General features: G+C 45.8%; 1 protein-coding gene across 1 annotated transcript in view; it reads left to right on the plus strand.

The window, feature by feature from the left end:
* The first annotated feature begins 9003 nt into the window (after window positions 1-9003).
* The window catches only part of SDC2 (syndecan 2), a 60527-nt gene continuing 54149 nt past the window's right edge, over window positions 9004-15381 (plus strand). Inside the window, exon 1 of the mRNA XM_039706041.1 lies at window positions 9004-9201. Coding sequence (XP_039561975.1) covers window positions 9142-9201 — 60 coding nt within the window. The 5' untranslated portion in view covers window positions 9004-9141. The remainder of the gene's footprint in view (window positions 9202-15381) is intronic.

The following is a 15381-nucleotide window of genomic DNA, read 5'->3' on the forward strand; positions in this document are numbered from 1 at the left end:
TGTTGCACACAGGTCATATATTCTGGACATATTACCATGGCATCTTCATCTTGCCCTGTCTCATGTGACAAGTACCTCTTGTCCTGCTTTGCTTGTTGCATCACACAGCCAGATGTGGAACTCAACCCTGAGAAGCCTCACTCCCAACATCTTGCCATAGGGCTTTTGTCCATGCCTGGAGCAAATAGACTGGGGAAGAATGTGCCTTCCAGACAACCATGATGTTGGACTGGGAACCTCAGCATCCAGGGGCTGCCAGCAGGACACAGCACACGTGGTGGCCGAGGCTCACAGCACTGTGCCCTGTGACATGGTCATTTCCATAACTCCTCTGCTGCTCCTTCCTGTAAACTAATATGCTTCATCTCCTACATGGTGGACTTAATCGAGGGTTAACTGCTCAGGGCTTTTGTTCAAAAAGACATCAGAATCTTCAAACCCTTGGTCACCCTATCTCAGCAATTAGGGTCTGAAAAACAATCTGGGGATTATCCTGAGGATGAGCATAAAATCTTGCCCTTGGAGAGATCAAATGAAAATTTTACCATAGATTTTATCATATCCCTGGAGGTGGGATTTTCCCCAGAGATTTCTTGTGCCTTAACTGGGTGTTCAGTTAGAAAGACCGCACATGGTGTTTAATTTTTCTGCTTCCAAGATTTGTTTGACCTAAGACGAGAGCTATGAGTGGAGAGGAGGGAGGGGAGACAGGCTGGGCAGGAAACAGAGTCCAGTGAACTTCTACAAACCTTAAACAACTGCAGTTGGCTGGCATTCAGTATGTGAGATGGACCAAGGTTCAGGGTGATTTATTTTATCTGGAATTGTTTCATGTCTCTGGATGTAATGTGTGGGGTTGGCTCCCGCTCCAAAAGCAAGTGGTCTTCTGAAGAAGGCTTTCAAGACGATCTTTCATTTATCTGTAGTGCAGCATTTGCCTTCTCCACATTCACAAATTTGGAACTAATTCCCTGTATGACATAGCATTTAATAAGTTTGTCTCCTGAATTCTGCAAAGCGTTTCAAATACTTTGATGGCATTTTCTTTTTAGTAATTAATATCTTATCAGTGAGTTTTCAGAGAACAATGGCCTGATTCTCCCCCAATGCCATTTTACATCTCTGTAGCTTCACTGACTACAAATGAGTTACCCCTGCTTCACGTAGTGGGAGATGAGAATTAAGACCTTAAGCTTACCACTATTTAATCACATGCTTTGAGCTCATTTTCTCTCATTCAGAATCTGTTCTTTGCTTGCAGCCCTACATAATTGCCATTTTACTATCTTAGAAAGCTGGTCATTATTAAGAATGTGTGTACTAACTACCCTTTAAGAACCCCAAAATGAGGGATACTCCAGCCAGGGGAAGCCCCACACCTCTCCATCTCATGGCAGTGAAGGTGGCTCTTCTCACCCGGGTACCAGACTTCCCTGGAGACTGTTCTACAAGCTCTAAGGGACAGTGGTTATTATTTTATTTCACCCCTAATAAACAGCTTCTTCTACATACCTGAGGAGTTTGCAATTAGACTCAAAAAATAAAAGCTTGCTGCAGGAAAATAAGCTTTTTCTCTAGCACGAAAAATCCAGCTGCATTTTCTCTCGAAAACAGCCAGACCATAGACTCTCCTTGTACTGTAGACTAATTTGTTTTGATGCTCACAGGATGTATATCCTGAAGTTGGAATAAATATGCTGAAACATGCACAACCTGGACACATCTTTATTTCACTCTTTTGACTCTGGATCCAGTTCCATCCTGAGAAGGTAAAAGCAACACCAACAGAGAGAGAAACAGAAATGCAAAAAACCCAGATAGCTGTGATAAGGCTTGACATAGACAGATGCTCACTTGCTGTTGGGATATATGTTTATTTTAAATGTATTTGTATCTGAACAACAAAGCAGGAGCAGGCAAGAGGTAGCAGACACTGTTTTAAAATACTTTCATTAATTACACACAAATCTGGACTAACTTTAGCATGTTCAGTAAATTAAATGGGTGAGTATTTCAGGATCTGTTTACTCTCGTAAATTAGGAGGTGATAAGTGGTGTCAGCTAATTCTGGTGATTTTTTCATGTGTGCAAGCATTACTCATATAGGTACAGATTTCCAGGGCCAGACAACTGAAATTAGTTAAGTGGGACATGTTGGGCATTATATATTGAGAACAACATGAAGCAAATTTTTGCTATAAAAACATTTAAGCTACAAAACAAAGTCCTTGAAGTTGAGAAAAATCAAAATTAAGGTTGTCCTTCCATCTAATGCTTTTTGATACCATCTTCAATTATAGTTGTCGTGTCATTGTCTCCATAGCTTTAAATTTCTGCAGCAAAGTACTGCATGGATCTTACTGACAACATTCTCTCTCACTAAAAAGCCTATTATTTATACTGATTGTATAATTAAATAAATGCAGACCATTTGGGCTTACAGACATCTTCCCTTTGCTATTTGCTGACAGCAAAGGAAGATGGTGCCTTACATCTGGCAGTGTGATTCCAAGGAGGAGAACGCAGTTATTCTATGATGAATATTCTAAGATTATCATCTTGTCTTGGTCAGGACTGTACCCTTCCCCTTCTCCTCCCAGCCACCCCAGGCACTGCAAGGTCCTGCCTTCCTCCCTTGCTGTCCTCATGGGTATCACCTACCATGGGCCTGATGTCCTGACATTTTCCCCTCTGTGCCAACATCTCCTTCTACCCTCACTCCTGTCCTTCTCCCTCCCCATATCCCCCCCTACATGGCCCCTCTTCTTCTTCAGTCTCCAGTTCTTACAACCACTGAGCCTCTCTTTATTCCTCCATAAGTAAACCAAATTCCCCTCTCTTTCCCCTGGCTGAACAGGCACACACAGCAGACCTTGTCTCACAGGTGCCAAGGGGAACTCTACAGCCCTTTTATTTGGAGACCAAGCACAGAAAGATTTCTATGGCTCTGAGCTGGAACATGTCTGGCCTAGATGGGATTTTTAGATGTCAGAATTTAACAAGTCTCTACTGAGCATGTACAAACTGCAAAGACAGTAATGCTTAGACATGGTCCAAAGCTGGGAATAATTTCCCAAATGTGTTGAAAAGAAAATTTCTGGTGTTTGGTTGACTTATTTTGCCAATTTTTTGTGCTTTCCTTCCATGCATGGAGGTAAAACATCTTCTTTGGAAGGAAGGGAATTTGGAATTTTGAGGGAATTTGTATCACTACAGACAAAATAACATACTTTCTCCTAACCTTGCTCTTGGAAACAGATGCAGCATTCTTGATAAAACTTGCAAAACAAAAATAAAATGAAACAAATGAAGTCAGCTGGAGGCTGATATCCAGTATAGAAAATTTCAGCTTGCTGCATTAAACTTTGGCAAATGTATAAGCAACTGACAACAAGATATAATAATGAAAAAGTGTTGGGCAATCACTGTACCTCTAATTCATAACTCCTACACATTTTAAGATAATGGAAATTACTCATGTTCATCAGGAATTGAATAGATGCTTCTGTAATTACTTGTATTATTCAGTTAGCAACAGCAGCCAAATGTATGTCTGACTTTCATTAACTTGAGCAGTATACTTTGCAGTATTAAAATCTATTTCAATTCAACCCTTCCGTATTTTTCTTCTTATGTACTGCATACAAACCTTAAGTATGATATCATCTTTTGGGATAATAAACTAAATCAACAACACATTTCATTTGCAGAGATCATCACATGAGACACTTTCAGGTATGCAAATGTCTCAGGTAAATACTGAGCCATGGCTCTAAATAGAACTTTCAGAGATAAAAAAAAAACCCTTTTATATTTTAAAGGTACATTTTGTCCTAATTAAAAAAAACCAAAAACAATAAAAGGCGCAATAGCCTTGGCTAGAATTGTCAGAGTGGTAAATTTTATCCTGTTCAGGAGGCCAGCACAAAGTGACACCAAATTTCTTACTGCAGTTAACATCCAAAGACAAATCTTCTGGACCCAGGACAGAAGTGGGTTTTGGCCAAGTTTTATAATTTTTGGTAGTCCTAGCTGTCAGCATTGTGTCATTCACTTTACTTATGGTTCTTGGTAGGCACCTACCCTGGAAAAGAGATTCTTTAATCAGCAAGGCACTTGGGGCATGTATTTTACATTTAAAAGATTCAGCGAGTTGCTGAATGACAGGGGATGAGCTGGACTGCTGCCAGGGCTGGACTTTAATGCCAGGTGTAAAGGCCATCTTTGAATCTGGATTAATGACTGGTTCAGATGTTCCCCTCTAGGTAGGGGTGGGGACTTTCTGAAAGCAGCTCTCCTGGAAAGCTGGCTGACACCATTCCCAATGAGCACAGCTGACTCCAGATCCCGCTGCTGCCCTGCACACCCCCCTGCATCCCCTCATTGCAGCAAAGCCCCCAGCCCAGGTGCAAGTCTCTGTCTCTTTGCATGGATACTCACTCATTTTGTTGCAGAGTGACAAACACAGACCAGCCTCCTTTGCAGGCTACTTCTGGACTGTTTCACCCAACCCACCATCTCTAGGAGGCTGCTGCCTGTGCTATGGCTTTAATGCCAGCCTTTTATTTTCTTATTACTTCTCCCACCGCTGTACTTGTCTATGAAAAATGAACAAAATAAAGTTTTGGCAGCTGCATGTTTCTCTTGTCAGCTGTTGCAGGCCATGCTCAGACTTTCTGCTGCATTCATATAAAGCCTATCATTATAACCCCATACAGTCCAGCTGTGCAGCCCCAGAGGTGCCACAGCAGACACAACAAGCACTGGTTGCTCAGCAATGCCCTTAGCTCCTGCTGCGCTGTTGTTTCAGCTATCAGGGATGCCTGGTTTTGTGCAGACATGTTTTGAACTTCATATCTAACCAAAATAAAACTATAGATACAATAAAAATTAAATAACCCGCATATGTCTATGATTCAGAAACTGCATAGCAAAAGAGGCCTCTGGATCAAAGAGAAGCAAGCATGTCCTAAGGTGTTTTGGGGCTGCTCAGAAGAGCCACCCTTTAGAACAAGAGCCTGTTGAGGAAGGATGCATGTTCATGGAATTACACTGTTAAGAACTCATTCAGAAAAGCCAGCATTCACTGACGTGTTACCAAAACTTGCTGGCACCTCTCCTGTGGCTCAATGGCCCCATGAGTACTAGTCCCATTCTACCACACCCCTGAATTCAGATTTTACTACAGAAATGAACACAACTGCACTTAAAAACATTACATAGAAGAATATTACTTAGAAATATTTCTATAGAAGACATGAGCAGTTCTATTGTTCTTAAATTAGAAGCATAAAATTCGGGAGTTTGGGGACCTGGTAATAAATCTCTTTAAACTGTCCTACCAACACATCTTACCAAGATTTTTAGGTTATTGTCAGTGTGGCTTCAAACAGATTTAATGTCAGCTGTATTTTTCCCTTTCACAGGTTCTGTCTCTCTTTGAATAAGTTATTTGAGAAAATTTGCCCCCTCTTATGGTCTTTGAATGTGATGCCAAGTCTATCCCATCCTGGGCACAAATGCAACCAGTCAAATACAACAAATACAACAAATCAGTCATTTTCATAACAAACAGCTCTGGTCAACATCACCTTGTCACCCACTGCAGTGTGAGGCCCAGGGCTGTGCTTTGGGTCAAGTGTTCTCAACCACAAGTTGTATTACCGAACAAACCTTAATGGAGACATGGCATGATTAGGAACTCTCCTCCCCATGTAGATGTCTTTCCTTAGCCCTGCCGGTTGTGCAAGTCACCTGCAGGATTGGCCATAAAAACATAAGTGCTTGGGAAGCCCTCAAAAAATTGTGATGCACATTTATCCTCAGTGGTTCCTTGGCAGCCATAGGCTGGAAATTTATTCCAAAGATTTCCCAACTTGCTTTTTGCACAATTTCCATGTCTTCCTAATCATGACTCCCCTAAAATTCCAGTAATTCTCCCCTTAGGAGAGACCCAAAACTCAATTTCCATATTAGGTGGACATTTGGGTCTTCTTGGTAGTTGATAACCACACAGCACATGCTACATTTGAGGTCTTATTGCATTTTTCCAGCATATAGAATATTTTTTTTAAAAATTGGCTTTTGGTGAAGTTTGTCCCTTAATCTCTCCTGAATCCCACTCCTGCCCAGTTTGACTCAATGTCACTGTGGTGATTGGGTTGCCTGTGCCCTGGAGGGACCCAGGGTGCCACAAAAGCAACACGGTGAACACTGCCTGACAGTCTGTGTAAGAAATGCCCAGACCTGCAGCTGCTTCTCTCTGGGACCACATGTGGAAATGCTCTTAATGCTCTATGGTGCTCCCAGACAGAAGACTCAGGCGAGTGGGCAGAGAGTAAGTGGGATACAGGACAATATTTTGTTATTTCTGTGAACTACAAGGGTTATTTTCGGTGCTCCCAGACAGAAGACTCAGGTGAGTGGGATACAGGACAATATTTTGTTATTTCTGTGAACTACAAGGGTTATTTTCTATTTTTTAACCCTCATGCTCATTTCTATATTTTCAAATCACCTGTCTGGCTTCTGGTCTTTAGCTCTGCTCCTTCCAGCATTAATGTGTTGTGTCTATCTTCATGTTTGGCATCAGACATTGTCCCCACAGAGGCTGAAGGATTTGGAGGTTTGCAGGTCTTAGCCCCAGATCCTTCAGGGCACTGCCCATAAGTACACTGGTGGTCCATGAGAAGCCCATTTGTTCCCATCATCTTTGCCTGAGGAAGGCCTGCTCTTCATTTGTTGCAGATGATATTTCGATCTGTGATAGATTCTGCCAAGTATGTAAAACCCTGATAATCATGCATTGTAACACGGAAGTAAAGCTGAGCTTGGTTTGTAAGTTAAAAGACATGCCTGTTAAAGAACACTAAAAAAATGTTCAAGAATGCTAAAAAAAACACCCTAATGTAGTAAATCACCTTCCCCTTGGTGTCTGATGACCCTTAGGATGCTTCCTGTATGCAGCATCTTTGTCTTCACATTTGCTCTTTAATGTTTTTTGTTTCTAATGTGATGTTCTGTTTTCCTACTGTTAAGGAATGCTTTTTCTGTTTCCCCCTTGACTGGGGGCAAGTTGCAACCTCTTCATCTCTCCCCACCCGGCAGACTGGGCTGCCTGTAAGACCCCATGCCTAAGTAAGGTCCTACAGCCATTGCCCAAATGGAGTTTTGCTCCCTTTGCTTCACTGTACTTTACTCACCCACATCAAACAGTGCTGAAATTGTTGCTTAGTTGAATTGAAATCTGGCTGCCTACAAGGGAAGAGGATACACAGAATTAGGTTTTGAGTATCTGCAACATACTTTGAAGGAGAAAGATTATATTAAACAATCTGTTTAATATAAGGAATATATTAAACAACCTGTGTGTGCGACACCAACTAGAAGCAGACCACTGAAAATCTGGTGGGAATGCAGGCTAAAAATCAGTGACATGGCATGTCCAGAAGGTGGATCTAGAAATAGCGAGTGTGGTAACTGCTGAGAGGTATCACGTTCCTGGGAGTGGGTCGCACACAGTAAGGGCAATCCAGGCATGGCCAGCCCCCTCTCTGAGGACAAGGGTCCTGCCTTGTCCCAGCACAGACCCAGCCACTGCACCCACACTGCGCAGGGATCGCCAGGGACGTGTTTGCCTGGGAGAGGCTGGGAAAGTGATGACTGGGGTGAGAGACTGCTTGTGTCAGGTTATTTTATTTTCTTACATGGCAGGCCTGTTTTGGTAGGAAGGCAACCAGATTGGGAACTGGAGGCGGTTGGGATCTCAACACAACCTGTTGGCCAAAGTCCTTCACATAGCACAGAGTAAGCAAAGTGAAGGGCATGGAAAAACATCGGCCTGGGAAAAACATCTCCCCAGGGTTTATCCCTGGGCTTTTCTTGCCCTCTCCGGGGCCCGGGTCCTCTGAGAGAGATAGATTTGGTCAAACAAAAGAGACCACTATGGTCCTTGTGACCATTTGATTCAGGCTGTAAAACGCTGTTTGCTACCTTCTCACTTAAATCACCAGTTGTAGTTTGCAAGTGAGACTGAGATATTTTGCTTTCCTGGTTATTGCTCCTTTCCCATGTCCAATGACTGATATCATGTGTGTACACGTTCAGTGGTGGAAACATTCTGGCATATGCAAGTGAATCGGGCTGAGGCTCCTAAGCTATGCAAAAGGACTATTTTCCCCAGTTGAGAAATACCATGGACTAGTTGTAGCAAGACTTCTTGTTTTGGCTTCTAGAGCACACATTCTTGGTGCTGTCAATTGCTGCAATATTTATTTTGAAGATACAGCTTCTGGATCCATGTAACTAGCTACAAATCGCAGCCCTTTCTTAACTTTACCGCCCCTCATCCTCAAAAGTTTCTAGTCTTCTTGTTGAGGGCGTAAACTCTAAAAAAATGAATCCTGAGGCAAAAAGCTAAGTGGGGATTCACAGTGAGCTGGCATTTTCGGGACAGCCCGCTTCCCGTGATTTCTGACCCCTCCATTTTGCTTGTTTTCTGACACTTGAAGCTGCCACCGGGGCTCACGGGGGAGGGTGGCGCGGAGCAGCGGAGCGAGCGCGGCAGCACAGCGCGAACAACGCGCGGCCGCATTTCTCTTGCGAAGGGGGAGCCTTTCCACGTCCCCGGTTTTACACGGGGCCAGCCTTCTCTCACTCCAGTCGGTCCGCGGCGCTGCTCATGTTTTCCACTGGGGGGGAGGACGAGAGAGGGGAGACGAAGGCGGCGAAGGAGGAGGAGGAGGCGGGAGGGGGGGAAAGTTGCTTGAATTTGCGAGGGGCGAGAGCCGGCGGTGGCGGCGCGCTGCTTCTTTCCACTGGCTGGGGGAGCTGCCAATCTGTGTTGTAATCCTGCAGGAATTTCTGCGGGGTTTAACTGGGAGCCGCGGCGCCGCCGCCGCGCACTCGGGGCGGAGGGCGGGCGGCGGAGCAGCCTGCAGCCGCGCGCCCCAGCGCCGCGAGCACCGGGCCCGCCGGGCGCCGGAGCGCAGCGCGGAGCCCAGCGGCAGCAGCGCGGCGGGCCGGATCCGGGGCGCCACCGGCCCTGCCCCGCGCCCCTCGGGCGCTGCCGAGCGCCGCCGGCCCCCGGTTTCTCCTTTGTACCCGGCCCCCGGCGGCCGCCGCGCCGGCTCCGCGGGAATAATGCGGGGCGTGTGGCTGGCGCTCACCGTCAGCTTCGTGGCCTGCGCCTCCGGGCAGCCGGTGAGTGCCGGGGCAGCGGGGAGGGCGCGGCGGCAGCCCCGCGGGAGGGGACGGGACGGGACGAGACGAGGGCGGCCGCCTTGGTTCTGCCAGCCGAGCGCGGGGCGCGCAGCCCGAGCCTTGCGCCGTGGCATCGCCGTCCGCGGGGCACTGCGCTGGCTCGGGGGGCATCTGTTGATAGCTGAGCGGGCTGCAAACGGCAGGCACCATTCCGTCCCACCCGCCAAGAGAAGAAAGAGAGACATTCCCCCCCGCCCCCCCCAAAAAAAACCCAAAAAACCCCAGACCAAACGCCCCAAAACCAACAAAACGCCAGACACCCCCACGAAGCCGAGAGGAGCACCCTGCCGCAGCGGAGCACCCTGCCGCCCTCCAGCGAACCTCGGCCGAAGTTTGCCGCGACGACCCAGCCGCCAGCCGGCCCCGGAGCCCCCCCGGTGCCTCTCTCCCTGCCTCTCCGGAGGAGGGGCGGCTGTCCGGCGGCCGCGGGGCGCCCGAGGGGCCGCGGGGCTGGGTCCGGGAGCGGGGGCTTGTGCGCCGTCCCGGAGCAGCGCCGGGAGCCGCCGCGCCGCCCCGTGTCCCAGCGGCCGCCCCAGGACATCGCCGCTTCCCCCGGCTTCGCGGGCGGTGAGGTGGGAGCGTCCCTGGCAAAATCCATTCCTCACGGCCCGTGGCTAAAAGGAGAAAAAAGGCTGCAACTACCCCTGGCTGCGCGGCTCAGGACCTCCCAGAGCCCTCAAACAGCGCCTTGCGCGCCTCCCGGCCAGCCCCGGTCCCGGCTCCGCGGAGCCCGAGCCTGCTGCGCGCCCGGCCGGCCCTTGCCCAGGGGCTCGCCGCGAGGTGCTCGGGATAATGCTGCTGTTTACACTTTTTCCGTGCCACGAGTGTATTCGCTAACCGGGCCCTCTGCTTAATGCAATTAGCTCTGTTGCTGGGATTTGTACCTCTGGGAAAGCCTCTCTCCGGCGAGCCTCCCACCCTTTCGTGGCAGGAGCCGGCGGGGACCGGCCAAAGGGTTTTGGTCTTTTCCATCTGTGGATCTGAGATTGTCTTGAGGGAAGGGGTATGCAAATGACACTAATGCAGTGTTTGGGCATGTATTAGGAAATGATAAATTGAGGTTCCAATATGAAATTAAAAAAAAACCCATGACAATTTAATCCAATTAAAATGAGCCGCTTCACTGAACTAAATAACGTCACTAGCTTGGGTTAACTTTTGAAGTTCTCTAGCTGTTGTATAAATTAGCCAAGTCACAGCCTTCATAAAATCTGGCTCATCGTTAGGGATTTCTAAGGGTACAATTGCAAAACACTTTTCTTAAAAACTGATTAAAAAAAGGGTTGGGTAGAACACTGACCTTTGTTTCCGCTAAGTATAACTGTGCTGCAGAAACACCCTTGGCTGATGAGCTACAATATCCTTTAATTTTATAGAAATGCTGTTAGTACGAAGTTCTCTGATGGTGGAGTAGCTATTAAACTGCCACAGTAATTAGCAGAGTATTAAGTTTGATGGGTTTTTGCCTTAGGATGAACACGCTGTGGCAGTGTGAGGTGGATTGTTAGGGCATATCCAGTGCAGTGTGGTTCAGGGGCAGGGGGAGAGCGAGGTGGGGGAGCCTGCCTGGCTCCGCTGCAGCACCCTTACTGCTGCCAGAAAGTTGTGGAGGGGCTGAAAAAGTAGAAGGAGGTTGGTCTTTTTCCTTTTCTTTCACCTCCCTTCTTTTTCCTTTAACTGTGCCTGGCAGCAGCTTCATGGTCCCTTAAGATAGGATTTTGTAGAGCAGTCTCTGGGAAAAGACAGATGCCAAATCTGTGTTCTCTGATTCTTCTTCTCTGACAGAAGTCTGTCCTTGTCATAAGAAGAATTCTGTATGGTTGCTTAAAAAACCTTCCCAGCTCTCCAGACCACTGTCAAATGGATTTAGCTCTAAATTTCTTCATGGTTTTAGATTTTACTATTTATTATCATTATCTGGGCAAAACCATAAGGTAAAAATCTTGTTTCTGATGAAGTAAATTATCCACGAGTCTTTTGAGCAGAGGAGCGAGAAGCTGCAGCAGATTTTGTTTCTTAAGGCAATGAGTTCCCTGTGTTTGGTCTGCATAACCCACCAACACTTTTACTGGGGTGGGCCAAGGAGATGTTAGCACTGTGTTAAGGATGCCCTGGAAGTGAGACCTGCCACCGAAGGAGGACGGGAGTGTTTGCAGTGCCGGGTGCGGGCTCTGTGAGCCGTGATGTGGGCTGTGGCACCGCAGCTGTGCTCTGCTGTGCCATGCCAGCTCCCCCGGGGGAGCAGCTGCTTCAGGACAGAGCTGTGATGGAGAGGGAGACAGGGACCCAACCTGTTCCTGCCAACCTGCACATGGTGGCAAGTGTTACCCACACCAAAGCTGGTGGATTGCAGCTGGGGCTTGCGGAGTGCTTTGCTGCCGTCAGCGCAGTGTGCAGTGAGACATCCCATTACAGTGGGTTCTGGTAACCTGTGTGGCTCTGGAAGGACATGGGGGATTCACCCAGGCTTGGCTGAATGGCAGAAAATGTGCTTTCTAGCTACCTTGAAAGTTTCTTGATTTGCTTATAAGAGAGGGAAAGACAGTGACGTGAAACTGCTGGAAAGAAAAGGAAACCTCTGTGAGTGAGAGGCACCTTTTGAAAGGTTGAGCCCCTGAGCCCAGTCCTTGATGATGCTGGGAGCCAGCTTTTGCTGATTTTAATAGCACCAGAGAGCAGTGCCAAGTATCCAGCTGTAGTTGTCAGCTCCCATTCGGAAGAGGCTGATAAACCTTTCTGTTTCGTTGTAGTTTGCAGCAGTGGGATGAATGGTTTTCCAGAGCTTGTGTGACAGTCGCATCCTCTCTGCATGCCCAAATATACATTGAGAAACTTTGTTGGCTAGTAGGTTGTGCTGCATACTGCAGTCTTAGGGTGCTGCTCTCCTCACAAAAGGTTGAGTCCCTCTCTCCCCAGGAAGCTTTTGGAGTCTGGAGACTGCTTCACATTTGGAGTCTGGAGACTGCTTCACAGTACATGCGTGTGGGGATGGATTTGGGACTTTCAGTGAAACAGAGCATTGGGTCATCACCTGAGTGGTCTCTTGGTTTCTTGTTGTAAGCGTCTGACTGCTGAATTGTTAGCATAAATATAATCGTTAAAAGATGATCCAAGGGTGATATTTGGTATATTTTTCAGAAGTATTTAGTATTTGAGAACGACGATGCTGTAAATTCCCTACATTTGTTTCTAATGGTTACTTTGGTTTTGGAATTTGGAAAATTGATAGTGTGTTGGAGAGGAGGAATGTTTTTTTGAAAAAGGCAGTTAGACTTCAGAGATTGTAATTAGAGGAAAAGAAGGGCAGAAGAGATAGCTGGTATTTAGATTTACATGCTGTGTGTGTCTCTCTTATGTGTGTTAAATTTGCTTTGTCAAAAAAGTTCCAAAGAAGGGAGGAAGTATTTTCAGTCTATATTTAATTCTACCCACTTCCAATTCACATGTACATTTTCTTCTCACTGTAGAATTAATAAATGTTCATCCGTTGCTGTTTGTGGTTTGGCAACACCTGGAATCTGTCATGTTTGCTTCCCTTGCTCTGACTGAACTTCTGGGTTCTGCCATCCAACAGCTGCCTGCATTGTCAGGAGTGCACTGGAAATCCTGAGGTGCTCTGGGGTTTGCCACCAGTCTTGGGTATTACAGCCACCCCCTGGATGTTCTCAGGAGCCACTTTCTGGAAATTGATTTCTCTCTCAGGTTAGATTATAGTTTAAAAATTAAAGAACAGATGAATCTTGACCTCAGATCAAACACTGAAGTTCCTATTTTTAATATCTTTGCCCTGAGGTCTGCATTGGAACTGACTTAGTATTGAGGCCTGAAGTGCAGAGATGTTTTCTCTGCATTTTTTCCTAGATCCTTATCAAAGAAGTAGATGAGAGCATCATCTTCAGGAACAAGTCAGGACAAATATCGTAGGGTTTGAAGTTGGGTGCTGGGATTGTGGTTCGTGGGCAGATAAAACCTCTGTGGTGGGTTTGAGACAGTTACTGCAGCTAATGGAATAAAGATGGTGGACGTTGGAGAGTGTGGAGCAAGTCTGGAATTTGCTTGGAGATTTGGTGGATCTAAGTTTCCATAGGCCTAAATTAAGTGTAATCTCAGGATGACAAGATAAAGACCTAATTTCTTGACTAGTAGAGGTGCAAGGTGTGAGAAGTCCCATGTCAAACATGCAGCCATGATCTAATGCCTCTGGGAGGGTGGGGTGGATGGTGGAGAGCTGCCTGCCATCCTGGGTGGGGAACGTGGCATTTTGGCAGGGCTTCCTGAGCTTGGGGAAGAGCCTGATGAGGAGCCAGTTGTTTGCAGAGTTCTCCATTTGCACTGCTCTTTGTAGCATGTTGTCTTTATAAAATGTCAAGCAGAGGCATATGGATGGCATTTATTAATTACAGTTTCTCACCAAATTGACTTTTGCCATTGAGCAATTCAAACATCTTGCTTATGGCAAAGAATTGCAGGCTTTAGTAAGACTCAATGGCTGAACAAAGAGCTCTTGTCTAGTTATGGAGAAGTGCTCTTTTGTCTTCTGAATAGATTGGACAGACTATGATTTTTAACATAAATGTTGTGTTTGAGATTGGCAAGCTTATTTGAGGCCTCATATAAGACTCTACTTGAATCTGAGTCATAAAGATGCCCTCTGTGCTGCTGCGTTTGAGAGAGGATGCACAAGTCATAAGCAAGTGATTTGGTCCACATTCAAGTCACTTTGCAGTCGGTGTTGTAGGAAGCATGAGAGAATTACTGGAGGCTGTTCGGTGAACAGCTTGTTTGGTTATCTTCAGTTCAAGTTTACAAGATGGTAATAAATTGCTATCTGTAATATTTTCAGGACTAGTAATTTATTCATAGGTTACATGACACTATTCCGTGATTTGGGAACATTATTTCTCCTGCTCACATTGAAGTGTAATTTGCAAGCTCTGGAGTACAGACTGCACTGGTGTTTGACCCTCTAATAATGACAGTTCTCTGTACGTATGTTGTTTTCTTGATTAGCTCAGTCCTGGGGGATGCTTTCAAAAGCATTCTAGATATTTAGGCAGAAAAACTGTGTGTGTGTAATCCTCAGAAGTACTGGAATACTGATTGCAGTGGGAGAAAATGTAGCATTTAACAGTCATTTGCAACAAGTGCATTTGCGCTGAGCAAATTATTTTTGTTGATGTCTCAAGCAGGAGTTTCATTTAAAGTGAAATAATGACTAATAGGGTGGTGATGAATCTGCAGAAATTGGCCTTGTCCATAGATAGGCTATTAGAGTGTAGTATATATAAGCTGTGCTTAACTAAAGCCTGAGCTGGTCTGCTCCATCTTAAATCACTATTTTTAGTTTATATATAAACAACTTCTTCAGAAATCTCCCTTCTAAGCTAAATTGTTTTGTTCCCAAGGTGAATTGATTTGGGGAAGTTCAAATAAAAACCTGTTTGGCTGTGTTTGAGTTGTGAGGGTGAAGATAAATACATTGTACTTTTATTAATAGTAAGGAGACAAAGGGACTTAGAGAAGGTCAAATAGCCTGTGGTATACACAGGCATAGAATTAAAATGTTCAGAAGCCAGCATTGTGATTAACAACCAGAATATATTGTGTGTATTTAAATATTATGTTGTCAGACATGTTTTGTTCCCATTTGATTAACCATAATAATGCATAATTTTCTCTAGAGGTGCTTCCACACTAATGAAAGTCACTTGTCACCTTTGAGATCAGTGTGAGGTGACCCATTCCTGTTATTTGAAGTGTATTTCAGAAGTGTGACTGTCTGTGTGGACTGGGAGGACTGATTCTCACAGAGCTGTAGGAAAGAGTGCTGCTAAAGTAATATAGCCTGGGAGATGAAGTGCTTCCCAGGGAGCACTTGGGTGCATGACCATTGTAGCATCAAGACTAAGGATGTTTCAATAGAGAGCAAAAATATGTATCACACTTCCTGCCCCATGAATGAATAATCTAACCAGGTCTTCCCTCTCCCACCTTCTACAGGATCTCTTCTTTCCATTAATTATACAAGCAGAAGCAAGCTTTCCTCTTTCTCTGGGCTGGGCTGTATTAATTCCAGCTGTGTTGATTCTTCAGTATGTGCAGGAGTAGCTGGCTGGACAC

The sequence above is a fragment of the Passer montanus genome, unplaced genomic scaffold (genome assembly GCF_014805655.1).
Source record: "Passer montanus isolate IOZ18808 unplaced genomic scaffold, ASM1480565v1 scaffold19, whole genome shotgun sequence".
Taxonomy (NCBI): Eukaryota; Metazoa; Chordata; class Aves; order Passeriformes; family Passeridae; genus Passer; species Passer montanus.